The sequence below is a fragment of the Piliocolobus tephrosceles genome, chromosome 2 (assembly GCF_002776525.5).
Source record: "Piliocolobus tephrosceles isolate RC106 chromosome 2, ASM277652v3, whole genome shotgun sequence".
NCBI lineage: Eukaryota > Metazoa > Chordata > Mammalia > Primates > Cercopithecidae > Piliocolobus > Piliocolobus tephrosceles.
The window spans coordinates 134,983,804-135,003,106 of NC_045435.1; the positions used below are offsets into that span (position 1 = coordinate 134,983,804).

At 39.2% G+C, this 19,303-nt stretch overlaps 1 protein-coding gene across 6 annotated transcripts in view; it reads right to left on the reverse strand.

Annotated features, from left to right (window-relative positions):
* The window catches only part of PLCH1 (phospholipase C eta 1), a 281,678-nt gene that overhangs the window by 105,876 nt on the left and 156,499 nt on the right, over positions 1–19,303 (reverse strand). For all 6 annotated transcript variants that reach the window (XM_023192289.2, XM_023192290.2, XM_023192287.2 and 3 more), the window contains 2 exons: positions 4,807–4,953; positions 2,538–2,781 (listed from right to left, as the gene is read on the reverse strand). In XM_023192289.2, the coding sequence (XP_023048057.1) occupies positions 2,538–2,781; positions 4,807–4,953 (391 nt within the window). The remainder of the gene's footprint in view (positions 1–2,537; positions 2,782–4,806; positions 4,954–19,303) is intronic.

Sequence of the window (19,303 nt, forward strand, 5' to 3'; positions counted from 1 at the left end):
CCATAAACATGAGGTTCCCCTCTTTTCCAACTGCATGTCTTGCAGCCAGATTTTATTCATGTGGTTCAATCAAAACAACATATCGCAACAGACTGAATGCAGAAGCAGATAAGAGAACCATGTGTACTACTGTCAGACATTAAAGAGATTTGTAAAACAGTGAAGCAATACTATTTTTCTAACATGTTTTGCTTTGAAAAATATTATAAAAATGTTAACATGCAACAGAGTTTATTATTATAAATAAACACATTTTATACCTCGCATTTAATCTCTAATATGACAAGTATCAATAAATAGATCCTATGTAAACAAAAGCTCTTTAGAATCTTCGGGGTTTTTTGTTAGTTTTTTTGTTTTTAAGAGACAGGGTCTTGCTCTGCTTTCCAAGCTATAGTGCAATGGTGTAAGCATAGCTTATCGCTGCCTCCAACTCCTGGGCTTAGGCAATCTTCCTACCTCAGCCTCCTGAGTAGACGGCACTACAGGCATGTGTCACCACACCTGGCTACTCTTTTTAATTTTTTGTAAAAATGGGGTCTCACTATGTTGCCCAGACTGGTCTCAAACTCCTGGCCTCAAGTGGTCCTTCCACCTCAGCCTCCTAAAGTGCTGTGATTACAGCCAGGAGCCACTACACCCAGCCTAAGTCTTCAGTTTTTAAGAGTGAAAAAAAGGGAGAGATCAAAGTTTAATCATGTCTCCTGCAAGAGACTGGTTTAGGAATGAGGCAGCAATAGTCATTTTGGCCAATGATGGCAAGTTGTCTTTTGGGGGATTTCTGGGAAGTTTTTCTTTTCTCTTTAAAAAAAAAAAGATTTGTGGCCGAGCGCAGTGGCTCATGCCTGTAATCCCAGCACTTTGGGAGGTGAAGGCAGGCAGATCATGAGGTCAGGAGATCAAGACCATCCTGGCTAACAGGGTGAAACCCTGTCTCTACTAAAAATACAAAAAAAAAATTAGCCGGGCATGTTGGCAGGCACCTGTAATCCCAGCTACTCAGGAGGCTGAGGAAGGAGAATCCCTTGAACCCAGGAGGCAGAGGTTGCAGTGAGCCAAGATTGTGCCATTGCACTCCAGCCTGGATGACAGAGCAAGACTCCGTCTCAAAAAAAAAGGTTTGTGAGAAGAAACTCTGCTACCTCTGTGCAGGGCTGTGTTTAGAGCTACTGCCTAAAGCTGCAGCAGCTCTCTCTGATCAAAGGGCAGTCAGCTGCAAGACCAAGCCAACATGGTGAGAACGGCAGGACCTGGGTCTCTGATGACATCACTGAACCAGTGAATTAGCTGACCCTGGAACTGCCCCATCTCAGATCTCTTGTTTATGAGAAAATGAATATTCTTTATTGTTTAAGGCATTGTTAGTATGGTTTCTGATACTTGTACCAGAAAACATTCAGTATTTTTGGATGGTTGTTTTTTACCAAATGTTAAAGAGTTAGAAATCAAACCAACAGATAGTTAAATCCTGTTTGTGTTTTGTTCATTTCTGAATCCCAGTTGCCTTTATCTGCATGCTGTGAATATTGATGAAAACATCATGGTTCATCAACTCAGACTTTTCACACTGTCAAGATCCTTTCATGAGCTGAATTATTTCCATTCTTCTCCAACAATACTCTGGGTGAGGGATTATAGCTAGAGCAGCACAAATATATCACCAACTCCTGGGAAAAAAATTAGGGCACACATTCCAATGACAGCAAAGGAGTAGTGCTACTCCCTGCATGGTCAGAGACACCTGTATTTTAAGGCCATTCAAAATATGAAGAAGGGAACGAAAGCAGTCAACTACCCTAATACCCTCACTTTACAGATAAGGAAACTGAGGCCAGAAAGGCCTTGCTATATGCCCAGTCAATCCCAGCAAGAAGGATGCCTGCAGACCAACCCCATTAATCATTTATCTTGTCAGCACTACAGGACCACAAGCATGGGTTTAATCAAGAATGAGACTTAGATTCCAGTTTCTCAAGCAATTAAGACAGGGTAAATATTAGTAAGTAAAAAATAACTTCCCCTTTGGTATCAATCAGTTCAGTTTCCAAACTATAAGTTAGAAAGAGAAAAAGCAGGAAGGAGCTCAGTGCCCAGTACCTAATTGCAACTCACAAAGTATTTGTTAAACTAAACTGACTTTATAACAAAGTAGGATTTTCTCTAATCCAAATCAGTGTTTTCCCAGTTACAGTTAATGAATACTCCTACCATTTAAAAGAGGCAATGATACTTAATGGGCACTTTCCCTCTCTTAGGAAACTTGAGGCTGTATTTGGAGACCTCTGATTGTGGAGCTAGATTCGGTCTCTTCAAAGAATTTTGCTCCTGAGTTCATACAAGCTTAAGTTTCCATACATTTTGAGTGTTCATTTATTTGGAGTGAGAGTCAGGAGGGGAGAGAAGGGTGTGAAGGGTAAAGAAAGAGAAAAGAAAATTATGGGAAAAATTAAAACATAGTCTAATCCTTACTTCACACACGCACACACGCATACACAGGGAGCAAGAGAGAGCTCAAAATAAAATTCTAGAAAGGATATTGGTCATGGGTCCTCTGCCTTTTGGCAAGGGAGTCTTCATCACTGATGCCAGCCATCAGGTACTTGAGGCCTGTGATCCAGGTGCGGGCCTCCTCGGGGTTGGAGGTGATGAGGTCCAGGGACTCCATGTGGTTGCCATGGTAGATGGTGAAGCAGCAGCTGGGGTCGAAGTTCCCCTCAGCTTGTCTGTGGAATATTTCAGACTGCCGGCCCTCAGTCACTTTGTAAATGGAATCAATAAGTACTGTGAGGAAAATGAGATACACACAGTTATAGAGCAGGCAGAGATACTTGTTTACATGCACTAAGAAACAAGAAAAGCAAAATCATTTTAAATATAAAAAATAAGAATGAGGCTGGGTGCTCATGCCTGTAATTCTAGCAGTTTTGGAGGTTGAGTCAGACAGATTGCCTGAGCTCAGGAGTTCAAGACCAGCCTGGGCAACATGGTGAAACCCCGTCTCTACTAAAATGCAAAGAAAATTAGCCGGGCTTGGTGGCGGGTGTCTGTAGTCCTAGCTACTCCGGAGGCTGAGGCAGGAGAATTGCTTGAACCTGGGAGGCAGAGGTTGCAGTGAGCCAAGATCGTGCCACAGAACTACAGCCTAGGTGACGGAGCAAGATTCCATCTCAAATAAATAAATAAGTATGAAAAAAATCATTGCCTGCAAGTTGTAATTTCAAGTTAAATGTGAAACCCAGGCCCCGTTGTTTCCTACTAGAAACCTTCTCTGCATAACACTTGTGCTGCCTGAGCTGTCTTGACAACATTCTCCTAAGGCAATAATTCAGGGTGTGTTGAAATTTGCAGTAAAAAAAAAATAGATATGTCAATTGAAGCAAGAAGACTGGTAGAAAAGGTGGCAATGACTATGTCAAATTTATAGTTTACAGATTTGTAGAAAATATGCAAAGACCTAGAGTGGACTTTGGTGTTTTGCAACATGCATTAGAAGATCGTTAGAAAACTGAAAGGAAAAAGAATTTCTGACAATCAAATAGCCGAGCTACCTGGAATTGGCATTCCTAGAGAAAATGTCATGGGGCTAAGGTGGTGAAGGCAGAGCAGAGCTTGGAGAAGTAGAGAGAAACAAGGTGACACCCGAGGAGAGGCAGAAAGAGATACAGAAACATAATACCCACTCCAGGGATGCTTATCAGGCCGCTTATGCTGGACTGGAAAGCTCAAGAGGGAGAATAATGGGAGATAAAACTGGAAAGGTAGACAATGGCTAGATTGTGGAGTGGCTGGAATCACAGAGATTAGCATTATTTAGGTAGCAGAGCAAATATGAAGGTTTGGATCACTGAAGCACAGGGCAAGAAGGATAATTTCAGACTAATAAATTATTTTTGGTCTGTGTGCTTGTTTATTTTTCAGTAGGAATCAGAAGTTTGAATATCCTATTGATTATTTATATACACCATCTACCCCTCACTTCTGCCTTAATGGCAGAGTACCAATTTTTTTCTGGTATCAACTCATTTCCCACATGACTCACAGGGAAATGAGCCTATCCTCAGCCCAAGGTTCTGCCACCTTTATACTCTAGGGCCTATATCAGTGGTCCCCAGGTTCTCAGGCCTTCAACCTTGGACTTGGAATTATACCATCATCTCCCCTGCTTCTCAGGCCTTTGGACTCAAACTGAGCTACACCACCAGCTTTCCTGGTTCTCCAGCTTGCAGATGGCCCATCATGTGACTTCTTGGCCTTCATAATCACATGAGCCAATTCTCCTAAGTCCTCTCTCAAACATCTATCTATTTATCTATCTATCCTATTGATTGTGTTTCTCTAGGGAAAGTTGACTAACATAGTGTGGGGGAAAGCAGCTTTAAGTAGGAGTCACATCAACACTTCTTTACTTGATAAATTTAAATGGTGTTGTTAATTCATTAATCACTTAATAGTGTTCAGAATATGGTAATACATTTTAAAGCATATTAGCTTTATGATGTCTCTCACCTTTTATAGGAATGTAAAACATCTCAGGCTGTAAAACCATATATTCTAACTAAAATATATATATATAGTCTTCAACACAGGGGAAGTATTAGCATTTACAGTATTCATGGACAAGAAAACTTTTATGGATTTAAATTCCCCAAAGATGGCCATTATTCTGCCTCTCGATATCCAAAATCAACTAACTCCAAACTTACAAAAGTACAAAACTTCCACAGATCTGAAGCTTCAAGAGCCCACTCAGTATAACCCGTGTATTACTATGTCAAGCCAAGCAAATAATTCAAAGATTAGTTTTACTTTTCGCCTTCTCGCTCTTCCTGGAGGGTCGCCATCGGAGGCGCGTCCGGTGCTCATCCAGGTAAAAGAGGCGAACAAGCCCTTTGCTTCCACGTTTCAGCTTGATCATCTGTGTCCCGGACTGCATCACACTCATGCATCTTTCAACTGCAAAAGAAATCAGAGTGTATCCAGCTATCACACAATGCACAGGCATACTGGTGTCCAGGTTTTAGAGTCAAATAAAACTTCTGATTCACCTGCAAAGACTCCAAAGACCAGAACAAATTTGGTAGAGGTAATCTGAAAAGTTAGTTGTTAAGGAATTGATTCAGTAGGCTTAAGCCAGTAAAAAGTCTTACCAACAGGAAACCAAAAAAATCTACTTCCAGGTAAATAATGCATTACTTCATAGGGCTATCTTCTGTTCTGTTTTTTGGTATGAGACTTATGACCACTTGATACTTGGATTTACGTTCTTAAAGTAAGTTCTCAGACATGGTAAGTCTTGTGAGTTTTTATACAGCCAATTATAAAAGTATCTTATAATAATGCTTTAAATGCAATCAACAGAAACAAGATTGGCAAAATGCTGACTATTGTTGAAATTGGATAATGATTACATATGAATTCATGTCATATATTTGTGATGTTTGAAAATAGCTAAATAAATCTTTGTCAATGTAATCAGAAAAAAAATCAAGTTTTCACAGTTGACCATAAAACACTTGCTGATGCATTAAACTGCTAAGATAACCCATCTAGAGGAATAACCTGGTGAAAGAATCCAAATCACTTATAGTCCAAGTTAAAGCTGTCATTTAAATCCACTCTGCTTTGAGATGAACCTTGCTGGATATAGGAATCTGTTATTTTTGCCTGTTTCCCTTTGTTTGGTAATGGTGCCCCAATTTTTCCTTTAGAAACATTCCTCTACCATTTTGTGTGCCTTTGATGGCCTGCCAATCACCCCAGTGAAAGAGTAGACACACCTGACTTAAGCTTGGAGCAAATCTGACTCCCTCCCAAGAACATAAATCCTGAGCAGATCATTGCTTGAAAACAGAACTGAGCCATTCAACAACTGAGATACTCCTAGTTGGCCACAATAAGACATGACAGTTGTCACAAATCTTATTCTTCCTAAGACTAACAAATGATCCCATTTCCCCCTTGATTCTGCAAGTTATCCAGTACCCTTCTAAATATGTTTTTATTATATCACCCAGAAATAGCTTTTGTTTCACAAAGATTAAAACTAATATACAGGCTTATGTATAAACCATTAGAGTACTCAAAATACCTAGTTCTGAGTACCTACCTTATCAAGCAGTATGCTGTTAGAAACAATAGATAAAAGAAACACAATAAACAAACCTCAGCAACTTTAGACTTCAGCTTTTTTAGCAAATATTTTATCTTTATTAGGAAAGACAATCTCATCCAACAGCTTAACATTGTATGCATAGGGTACCTACTAAAGGTAATTTCAACATAACCAATCTTCACAATTTACTCCATGAAGTCTTTCCTTCCCTCAAAGAAATCAAGGAGGAACTGCAAAAAATTAAGTATAGTTTCAGGATTTGACACTACAAAGAAGGTGAAGTATAGGTTGCTTTTACTCATTTTATCTGACATATCAAATACTCAGAAAACAAAAATATTACTTAAGAATGCCGGACTCTGTGGCTCATGACTGTAATCCCAGCACTTTGGGAGGCCAAGGCGGGTGGATCACCTGAGGTCAGGAGCTTGAGACCAGCCTGACCAACATGGTAAAACTCCCTCTCTACTAAAACTAAAAAAAATCAGCCGGGCATGGTGGCAGGCGCCTGTAATCCTAGGTACTTGGGAGGTTAAGGCAGGAGAATCGCTTGAACCTGGGAGAAGGAAGTTGCAGCGAGCTGAGATCACAACATTGCACTCCAGCCTGGGTGACAAGAGCAAAACTTGGTCTCAAAAAAAAAAAAAAAAAAAAATTACTTAAGAAAATAAGCACACAAACTTAACATGCTTACTTTAAAGCACAGAACGAAAGTTGAGATTTCGTTTCACATAAATTAGTATATTCGGTCACTGAGCATCATTCTTTTAGGCAATGAAAGCTATATATTTGAATTCTTGGCAGCCACATTAACCATCTCACACAAGGAATTAAAGGGTCAAGATAAAACCACCAAATCAAACCAACCAAGCCAAAATTCCCAGAAAAGCCTATTAGAATTTCACTGACCACTGACAATAGATCACATCAATAAACAGATGTTTATAGACCAACTCCCTGTTCCAGGCACAAGACTATTTCATGAAGTGAAGCAAAGAACAAGGAGACTTTCTGTTTGACCTTAAAGAGTGTGAATTTTAAGAGAACAGAACATCTATGAAGGATATTTATTAATGACAATTCAGAGCTGTGGTGAAGAATACAGTCTGGTTCAAGCTTGGGACAGAATTCCAGATCTGCCACTTACTAGTTGTATGTAGTCACACAGCTAGTAACTCATTTCCTTATCTAAAAAATGGGAATAATTATCTACTTCCTGAATTGAGGTAAGGATTGAATGAGTCAATTCATGTAAAGTACTGAAAACAGTAGCTGGCGCATCCTAAACACTAAAAATGGTAGCTGTCTGTAACAGACTGAATGTGTCTTGTCCCCAAAGTCCTAACCCTCAGTGTGGTGGTATTTGGAGATGGGTCTTTTGAGTGGTAATTAGAAACAGATGGGGTCATGCAAGTGGGGCACCATGATATCTCTCTCTCTACTCTCTCTTTCTCTCTCTCTCTCTCTCCACTCCCCCATATGAAGATACAGCAAGAAAGTAGCCACCTATAAGCCAGGAAAACAGCCCTCACCAGGAAATGAATCTGTTGGGACTTTGATCTTAGACTTTTCAGCATCCAGCATTGTGAGAAATAAATGTCTGCTGTTTAAGCTACCCAGTCTGTGGTATTTTGTTACAGTAATTCAAGCTGACTAAGACACTATTATAGTTTTGTCGTTATTGAAATAGTTAAAAATAAATGCCCAGTCAGAAGTAAATACAGAAATACTACGGGAGGCCAAAGAAAAAGAGAATAGAGTAGGCTGGAATGGGGAGAAATGTAGTAATAAGACACCATCAATGAAGACTTGGGGATAGGAAAGGGTATGAGTAAAGTATGATCAGAGAAAAGAGAAAAGATGAGCCTCTATCTTTGGAAGAGCGACTCAAAAGGGAACTGACAGAATGTATGATTCCATGAGCTAGATAGAACTAGGTTGTGGGGGGACTGGGGATGCTGGTTAAGATTTTGATCCACTGGCAATGAGAGGCTCACTAGATATATCAGTGCAAAGGATTGGTAGGCTAAAAAATATAATTTAGGAACATGTTTCCTTGGGAAGAGAGAATAAAATAAATTGTTTAAGCCAGAGTGGAAAACCGAGTTAACTATATTATCAGAGATCTAACAGCAAGGACTGACTACGTATCTGACACAGGGTCCTCTGCTTTGTTCACAATCCCTTTCTCTCTCAGCTCCTTTTCCTTTCCCTGAAATGGAACTGCCATGGCTATAACAGCTCAACATTTTAACAGGAATGGTGTATCTGCACATTGTTTTAGCATAAAATCATATAAATCATATAATACGATTTCTATGAGACCCTAAATCTGAAACAATATGCATCTTAAATTGTTTATGTAGCTGCTTTATGCTTTCTACCTGATTGCTCCCTATCACATAGAAAAGCCATCTGGATAGAGGTAAATTGAAAAATCAAGTCCACTGAAATCTCGAGAGTCTTCTAACCTACTTTTCCCTTCCCCAAACAAGACAGTTGACAATCCCTTGTAATTATAAAGCTAACCAGAGATGAAGCACGCTCAGTAACTCTTTGCAACTCACTCCAGTGGGTAAAAGTCACCAACAATACAGACAAACTATTCTTCCAGTCTCATCTAGATCATTCACATACCAGCACAAGCCAATTTCTTTCTAGTCTGCCTCCGACAGAAATGATTAACAGCAGTTACCACACCTAAAAATCACTGTCCACCCATGCTCTATTGGTAGACTCCATAAAAGAGAATAAGAATGACTTTGCCCACAGGTAAACAAGGGAAGAGTTCTAGTGACTTAGAATGATTTAACTTCATCACACACATTTCCAGTGCTGAAGTTTCTCTGAGAAAAATCTGCAAATGCAGGTGACAAATTCCGGCAGCCGCCAATATGTGCACTATCCCTTTGATTCTACATTCTCCCTTAATATAGCTAAAAATTAAGTGTATTTGGATACAATATGGCAACATCCAAGAATATTAAGGGAGAAACACCTACCAGTCCATCACATAGTGTTATGCTCTAGACCTTCACATGTATACAAATGTGTTGCACTGGTTGAAATTGTGATATTTAAGCCATTTGGCACTCTGCTTTTTTCATTTGTATTATAACAGCTTTCCACGTTTCTACGGAGTCTTAATAATTATCATTTTAATGGCTGCCTAACAGACTAGGATAAATATTTAAAGAGCAGAAGAGATGAGTCGAAGACTATATTCCTAACTTTATTACATAACTAGAGTTTTAAAACTCTTAATAGAGTCCCATCAATAAAAGAAAAGGCATAATAATGTGGTCTACGAGGTCTTTAAGAATTCAACTTTTTAAAAGAATTAAATCAATCAATCCTTTCTGCCACAAGCAGTTTAATATAAGTAAATTTCCTTAGGGGCTATAAGGTCACTAAATCCCTCAAGCAGAAAATGCTGTAAAAAATATATATACTTCAGATATGAAGTAACATATTAACATCATTTATGTTATATATGTGTATATCACTTGGCTATATACATATATGATAATACTTATATACGTATATATGATTAGTATATGTCATTTGGATATACATATACACATATATGATTACTATATATCATTTGGAGGAAGGTTTCCAAGATTTCAACCAAGTATATATGACATCTAAGAAGGTTTAATTCTTCAAATTATGTTTGAATCAGAAATAATCACATTCTGTTAGGAAGGTCATACATGCCACATGATGCTGATTTTTGTTTTTTGACAGCTTTACTGATGTGTTGTTGATATGCAATAAAATTCAACTGTTTTAAATGTACAATTCACTGACTTTAGTTTATTTCCAGAGTTGTGCGACAGTCTAATCATACAACGTTTCCATTATCCTTCATGCCCATTTACAGTCACTCTCCATTTTTATCACAGTCCTGGACAACCACTGACCTACTTTCTATCTCAATAAATGGGCCTTTCCTGGATAGTTCATATAAATAAAATAATATCATATGTAGTTTTTTGTGCTTGGCTTTTCACTTAGCATAATGTTTTTGAGTTTTCTATGATGACTATGTTGTTTCTCCTTTTCATTCCTCGCACTTCGGGTAAAAATTATCCTGAATAGAAGACAGGTTGAGTAAAATAAACAACGGAGTACTATGTAAGTGTAAAAGATAATGAGGAAGATCTCTATGAACTCATATGGAGTAACTTCCAGGATGTTTCAATAAGAAAACGTATGAATAGGCATATATAGTATGATATCTTTTGTGTAAGAAAAGAATGGGAAATTTTTTAAATATACAAATACCTGCTTATCATTACAAAAAGAAACCCAAGAAGGATAAATCGGAAAACAATGGCCCTTGTTACCTATAAGAATGAGAGAAAATCGAGTAGAAAGGATAAGAAAGGGAATGACACCACTCTTAGTATCCCACATACTTAAAATTAAATCAGTAAGAGTGGGAAGGGGAACAAAACAGAAAATAACACAGTCTTGCATCTCTTCAGGGCAAGGACGCATTCTGAGAAATGTGTCATTAGGGAAGTTTGTCATTGTGTGAACATCATAGAGTGTATTTACACAGACCCAGATTGCACAGCTTATTGCACATCTAGGCTGTATGGTATAAGCTACAGCTCCTAGGCTACAAACCTGTACAACATGCTACTGTGCTGAATACTATAGGCAATTGTAACACAATGGTAAATATTTGTGTATCTAAACATAGAAAAGCTACAATAAAAATACGGTATTATAATTTCATGGGAACCACTGTCATATATGTGGTCCATTATTTACTGAAATGTCATGTGGCACAAGATTATAAATGTATAAACAGAAAGTAATTTACACACACACACATACATATTTGTGCATATGTATATTTGCATGTTGTATATATGTGTATGTTTTTATTTACCTGCATATATGTATTTCCTTGTTCTAGCCTTTGAAAGGACCAACAGGCAAAATCACTTCTAGCAGTAATATGCACACGTGGTGCCCTGATCATTCTTTGCTACAAAAGACACTTTGAGACAGATTTTTACATACAGAGTCATGACCATACACCGAGATTAGGGTCATATAAGAATATAATTTGAACTCTTTTGTGAACACATCTATTCTGGGACACTGATCACTAAACTGTGAATTAGCAGGCACAAAAACAACAACAACAAGAACAAAAAGCCCAGGTCCTTTGCAAGACAATCTTTTCAGTAAAAAGGTACATGAAAAATGTGAACTGATTTACTGCCAGCTTCCACAGATTAGAGTAAATCTGAGTAACTGAAAGAGATTAGCTTCTGAAAACAATTTCATTTCTATGTGGAAAAAGTGCAAAATGATGCAGGTAATGTTTGTCAAAAAGTGAGGAAAGGGAGATTTCCTAAAACCATCAGGACAGAAGTGAAGGGTATATTCGTTTAATTCTCAGCACCAACCCAACACTTATTTTGGGACTTGGTACACAGCAGGTGCTGAGAGATCTAGTTTACAGCACAGCAGCTTGATAATAGCGTCTGCCCACAGTTTTGTGGGCACAAAGAAGGGAGCAAACAGAGTTCTGGTCTGGGCTCTGTCACTGGCTGTGTGAACTTCAGAAGGTAACTGAATACCCTACTTTCCTCAACCTAAAAAGGCATTTTTCTCTATATTCTGTGAGTTTATAAAACAGCTGATATAGCTTTCATAAATGTTATTTTATCTTTCAATGAGAAAAAATTCCAGTTCTTTTGAAAGCCTTTTAGAATAATTTTAAAGAAGAAACTGATTAACATCTGGATGTCTTACCACAGAGATTTTTTTTAAATGATCTCCATATAAAATATAACTGCTTGTCTGGGTGCTTTGGCTCACATCTGTAATCCCCAGCACTTTAGAAGGCCAAAGCAAGAGGATCACTTGTGTCCATGAGTTCAAGAACAGCCAGGGCCACATAGGGAGACCTGGTCTCTACAAAAAATTTTAAAAATTAGCCAGGTCTGGTGGCACAAACCTAGAGTCCCAGCTACTCAGGAGGCTAAGACAAGAGGCCAGGAGGTTGAGGCTGTGGTGAGCTGTGATTGCACCATTGCACTCCGGTCTAGGAGACAGAGCAAGACCCTGGTCTCAATCAACCAACCAATAAAATATTAAGTAAAGCCATTCCCTATGAAGAGTAGTTTGTATAAATAAATATATATAATATATAAACTAATTTAATAATAAACTAGTTTATTTATATAAAACTGCTCTTCACAGCAAATGTCTTCACTTAAAAAGCTATTCTTTGCCAGTAGTAAGGCCTTAAAGTCAAATAATATAAGCTTATGAATAAATGTGCTTACAAAAAACCGTGGAGTGCTTCACTCTTATTAAGTCATGATTCTTCCCACTAAAGAACAAACAATGTGGAGTTTGTTAATTTTTTTTCATTGCCTACATAATTCCTGTGGAGAAGACAAGATTATGTAAAAGGCTTTAAAAAACTAGTTGGTTAACAGTTTGAAAATTGTTTGCGAACCTTGCATGTACACAGTCAATATGTTTATAAACTTGATAAATACAAATGAGGAGAATTAGGTCAAAGAAGGCTGAAAGGAATTAATCAGTAATTTGTTAAATGTCAGACCTTTTTTCTATTTGTATTAAACTCTTCCACATAACACTTTCTTTTTTAATGATGTCTATTTTACATGTAACAATTGTGTCTGTTCCATGTTTTCCATACTCATGGGAAACAAAATGAAATACTAAAAATTCATAACAATATAGTGGCGAGTAGGGTTACCAAAGCCACTCAGAGAAAAGAGACCCTAAACCCTGGCAAGTGAAAGATAAGAATTTCCTGCTAGCCGGGCTTCTGGTCTCTCTCTGTGCAAACTGATTAAGAGACTGATAAAAATCACTGTTTGCCTCCTCTGCAAGGTTTTAATTAATGATAAAAAGGATTAGTGTGACAAGTCTTAGATTGTAGCAAATCTGGTGTACTTTGTGCTATGAATTTGTCTCTCTGCGCCATTGTGTCATGGAGAGCGTTCCACTGGATAAAACGCGGGCCTAGGACTCCTGCCATTCAAGCTGGCCCGGCAGACTGGTCAGTTACACACTTTGCTTTGGGTCCCTGAGACAAAAACTGAAGGTTTCCCTCGATTTATGTCCTAGGGAGCATGACCCTGTGACCACATAGAGGTACTCTCCCTTTGTCTCCACCACTTGGAGGGTGGGAATTTTCAGATTCACGTCCGGTGGCTAGTCTGAAACGAGTCAGCACATTTAGTCCAAATGTGTCAAGCCCTTGGGTGAGTTTTGTCTTAAAAGTTCTCGTGCTACCTTAAGCCCATTTCTGAGAGTAAATTCTTGGGGATCATGGAAATGCCTCCTCTACCCCTCTCTAGAAATACCTCTTGCTTGTATGATTTTAAAAAAAAAAAAAAAATCTGAAAAATTACCATTTGGCTTTAAAGAACTTTTGGATTGAGTCGCTATTAGAACTAAGTACACCATTAAAACGAAAAGGACTTTAGCAATCTCTTATTCTCAACAATTTTTTTAGAGGTTTAAATTAAAAGAAGGATGCATTATAATGTCATCGTTAGCCTTAAAAATCATCTTACGCAGTTAAAATCGTTTTCAAGCCCGAAAATGCCTGCTCTAGCTCCTTCTGGGAAAAATAATGGCAACTGCCCCACGCTAAAGCTCAGTAGCGGAGGCTCTGCCCTTTCACAATGGCAGCCTTAGTTCAACTGCTGGCTTAGAGAATGAGTCCTCTCTGGTCTGTTATTTGTGTCACCTTTGCCATTTATTGATTTTTTCCCCCTCCATGAACAACTTCTAACTTCCTGTGTTGAATTTTCCCTTCTCTGAGCTACGTTTGGGGTGATTCTAGACCTTGTACAAACCACTTGCCCTCCCTTTGGAGACACCTCATGCATCTGTGGCTAACTCATAACCTAAGTCAAGGCTTACTGGTTTCACTTGGGAAAATATCTTTGGCGGGGTGGGGGGGCGGGGAAGAAAGAAGACTTAAAAGCCAAGGGTGTCAGCTGTTTGTCCCAGCTCTCGCTGGTAAAGAGGGATTTTAAATAATCTTTTTTTTAGAAAAAAGGGCTCTAGAAGTAAAAGTCAGCTTAATTAAAAACAGATATCAAAGCTATACATATATTCAAAAGGGCTTTACGCCTTTTTCTCTTCTTGAATCTTGTTTTTTGAGGAAAAAATGTTTTCTTCTCAGTCCACTCAATTGTTTCTCCATTTACTTCTGTCTTCTTGCTACCTTTGATGCCCACAAGCCAGAACCTAAGGTAATTTCTGACAGCCTGAGACTTCTTAGGAAAAACAGAGGAGGAGATCCTGTTTTAGGAAAAAACTCTGTTTTCCTCATGGAACCCCAAGAACTGTAAATGGACGGATCTGCTCAAAATCTAAGACTTTGCTCTGTTTTGCATTGTATCACCTGATCTTTTTTACTTTGGGGAGCATCAAAAATAACTCTGCATTATGAGCAAACTTTTAGCCTTGGTGTGTAATAGCTAGGTAAGAAACATACTTTTAGAGATATATTTTAGCCTTGGTATATGATTAGCTATGTAGGAAATATATGTTTACTATTGCTCTGTAGTAATAACCATTCACTATAAGTGGCAATTGCTTATAAGAAAATACTCCTTTCTTTGGACATTTAGATAAGAAAAGCATGCTCTTGGGCATGAAGAAGGTATTGAATGGGGGAGCAGGTTGACAACAGAGCGGACTGATTGCCATTGGGTTACCCACCAGCCTTGGAAAAATGTCTTTGCAATGAGATACACTGTGGAAGTGCTACAATGCCTCATCTGGTTGAGTTTCCATATTTTTGAGAACCCAGGATTCAGTATATAAATGGGATCTTTAATCCCTGGTGGTCTGTTTTATCTTCCAGTTGTGCCTGTTTATTATGCCCTAGAAACTGACTTCTTCCTCACCCTGTTCCTTAAAAGGCTTCACCCTAAAGCCAATAATACAATTTAAAAACTCACATCTTTAAATTTTAAAGAAATCTCCATGTGTAAGAGTGTCTGCTTTTCCTGGCCAAAATGATGTGAACTTTAAGTCACATCATTTTTTCTTGGTTTAAATAAAATGTAAATCCTCGATCTTGTTTGATCTAAGAGTTGCCCTCTTAAAAATGCAAATTTAGAGTTGCCCAGCTGACCACTGTTTAGGGCAGGAAGCAAGTAATCAAGAGACTGATGGTCTAAAATGGGAAAGAGAAACTTAAAAACTGGCAAATAAAAAATGTATTACTCTAATAACAGATCTACTTCTGTTTGTCTGTGTATTTATATGCATTGCCTGTATGATATTTATATAAAACAGCCCTAATAAATTGGCTTAAAGAAAAATAAGTACTTAAATAATATGTTTTGTTAAAAAAAAAAAAAACCATGAATGCATTTTAGTTTTTTTATTATAGTAATCTTTAGTAAATAAATATAATGTTTATTTGTTTTTTTTCTTTTGAGACAGCATGTCACCCAGGCTGGAGTGCACTGGTGTGATCATAGCTCACTGAAGCCTCAACCTCCCTGGGCTCAGGTGATCCTTCCACCTTAGCTTTCTGAGTAGCTGGGAGTACAGGTGCACACCACTACACCTGCTAATTTTTGCACTTTTTCATAAAGACAGGGTTTCACCATGTTGGCCAGGCTGGTCTCAAACTCCTGGGCTCAAGCGATCTACCTGCCTCAGCCTCCCAGAGTGCTAGGATTACAGGCATAAGTCTCTGTTTTATTTAAAGATTATTAATAAAAATATCTTCAAAATTTAGGCATTTGGGAAGAAAAATGGCAGATAGAAGTCAGGACTAAGATGCAGCTACCATTTGGATGGACAGGACAGAGTATGGAGACTCACAATGTGAACTTCTGCTCCACGAACCACTGCAGGAATGTGCCAGGAAGAGCAAGGGTTCACAGATTCTGTGGAAGAAACAGTTCACTCTGCAAATTCCACGAGACAGCAAAAAAACTGAGTTCCCAAAGTATAAGAGGAGAAAACCTTCCTTTGAACACATATGTACCCTGGGGAACCTGAAAATCCAGATTATAGGAGAAGGAATTAACCTTACCTAGAGCTGAAATGGATTTTAGCAAGGCAAGCAAAATATTAAAGTAGAAGCAGCAGCAGGAACAGCCCTGTAGGCACTCCCAGTCACCAGCTCCAGACTAGGGAAGCCATTCTTGACTTTATCTAACAGGGGTCCTTGGGGAAGGGATCGCACAGAACTAGGGAGGGGGTTACAGGGTGAAAGAAACTTCTAGCTGAACTTTGTAATAATTTCGACTGAGCATGAATTTTCTTGAGCAGAATCTGGAGGGACAAACAGAAATTGCTGCAGAAGCCATGACTGACAGTGTGAGCAGGCAGGGAGAGGTGAGGCCTGAAAGCTGTGCTTGCTTTCTCAACGAGGAGGCTTGTAGCCTGGGCAAGGTCTGAGCCTGGTACGTAGACTGCCTGCGTATAACTGCATGAAGCTGCATGGGAGCGAGGGAGCCCTGTCACTGCTAGTTTCCCCCCACTTCTCTGGAAACCAGCTCCCTAGCTTCATGGAAGCTGTGTGAGGCCTGTCACTGCCAGCTTTCCCTCACTTCTCTGGAAACCTGTATGATGCAGCAGAGGCAGCCATAATCACTCTTGGAACATAATTCCATCGGCCATGCCACAAAGCAGCCTCAGCAAGTCCCACCCAAGGAGAATCTGAGCTCAGACCTGCTGAATCCTGCCCCCACCGGATGGTATTTCTCTACCTGCCCAGGTCGCTAAACACAAAAGACATAAAGTCTTAGAAATTTTATGGCCCTGCCCATCACCGGAGAAACCAGAACATTTATCCTGGCCAACTTAGGGCAAGCTTATATCCTCTTTCTACTACCGCAGCTAGTGCTCTCTGGAAAGTGCCACCTTCTGACTGGAGGTCAACCAACTCAAGCAATTACAGCAACTCAAGACAGAATAACCCTGCTCCCAGGAAAGAGAAAACAACAGCAAATTTCATTGCATGCAACATACTGGCTAACCAGAGGTCCTGAGTATGTCCACATGACGATTTCACTGCCACTAGAACCAGCATTCAAGAAAACCAGCGCACTAAACTACAAGCAACGAATCTCACAGAGTCTGCTTCATTCCCCTGCTACCTCCACCAAAGCAGGGCTGGTATCCACAGCTAGGAGACATGAAGATGCAGGACATTATAGGACTCTTTGCAGACTTTCCCTAGCACCAGCCCAGAGCCTACTGCCCCACTGGGTGGCTAGACCCAGAAGAGCAATAAGAATCACTGCAGTCCAACTCTCAGGAAGCCCCATCCCTAGGGGAAGCAGGAGAACACCACATCAAACAATCACCCCATGGGAATAAAGAATCTGTACAGCAGCCCTTGAATCCCAGATCTTTCCAATGAAATAGTCTACCCAAAGGAGAAAGAACCAAAAAAACAATTCTGTTACTATGGCAAAAAAAGGTTCTATAGTACCCTCAAAAGATCACACTAGTTCCCAGCAATGGATCCAAACCAAGAACAAATCTGAGTTGCCAGAAAAAAATAATTCAGAAGGTCTATTATTAAGCTACTCAAGAAGATACCAGAGAGAGGTGAAAAACAAAGGATTAAGAAAACCATAAAGGATATGAATGAAAATTTGCCAGACAAATATACATAATAAAATAAAAACAATCACAACTTCTGGAAATGAAAGACACTTAGAGAAATACAAAATACACCAGAAAGTTTCAACAGTAGATTAGAACAAGTAGAAGAAAAAACTTCATAGCTCAAAGACAAGGGTTTTAAATTAACACAATCTGATAAAGATAAGGAAAAAAGAATTTTAAAAAAGAACAAAGCTTCCAAGAAATTTGAAATTATGTTAAATGACTAACCCTAAGAATAATTGGTGTTCCTGAGCAAGAAGGTAAATCTAAAAGTCTGAAAAATATATTTGAGGCAACAATCATGGAAAACTTCCCTGGCCTCACTAGAAAGCTAGACATCCAAATATAAGAAGCTCAAAGAACACCCAGGAAATTAATTGCAAAAAGACCATCACCACCGGGCGCAGTGGCTCACACCTGTAATCCCAGCACTTTAGGAGGCCAAGGCACGTGGATCACCTGAGGTCAGGAGATCAAGACCATCCTGGCTAACATGGTGAAACTCCATCTCTAATAAAAATACAAAAAATTGGCTGGGCATGGTGGCACATGCCTGTAATCCCAGCTACTCGGGAGGCCAAGGCAGGTGAATCGCTGGAACCCAGGAGGCAGAGGTTATGGTGAGCTGAGATTGTGCCATTGCACTCCAGCCTGGGCAACAAGAGCAAAACTCCGTCTGGACCAAAAAAAAAAAAAAAACCATTATGTAGGCACACAGTCAACAGATTATCTAAAGTAAAGGTAAAGAAAAGAATCTTGGCCGGGCGCGGTGGCTCAAGCCTGTAATCCCAGCACTTTGGGAGGCCGAGATGGGCGGATCACAAGGTCAGGAGATCGAGACCATCCTGGCTAACACGGTGAAACCCCGTCTCTACTAAAATACAAAAAATTAGCCGGGCGAGATGGCGGGCGCCTGTAGTCCCAGCTACTCGGGAGGCTGAGGCAGGAGAATGGCATGAACCCGGGAGACAGGGCTTGCAGTGAGCTGAGATCCGGCCACTGCACTCCAGCCTGGGTGACAGAGCGAGACTCTGTCTCAAAAAAAAAAAAAAAAAGAAAAGAAAAGAATCTTAAGAGCTGTGAGGAAAAAGCATCAGGTAATCTACAAAGGAAACCCTATCAGATTAACAGAAGATTTCTCAGCAGAAATCCTATGAGCTAGTAGAAATTGGGACCCTATCTTTGACCTCTTCAAACAAAATAATTATCAGCCAAGAATATTGTAATCAGCAAAACTAAGATCCATAAATGTAAGGGAGATAAAGTCTTTTTCAAACAAATGCTGAGAGAATTCACCACTACCAAGCCAGCACTACAAGAACTGCTAAAACGAGCTCTAAAACTTGAAAGAAAACCTCAAAATACACCAAAACAGAAGCTCCTTAAAGCATAAATTTCACAAGGCCTACAAAAAACAACACAATTTAAAAAAAAAAAAAAAAAAAAAAAGGAATTCAGACAACTAGCATGATGAATATAACAGTACATCACTTTCAATACTAATGTTGAATATAAATGGCCTAAATG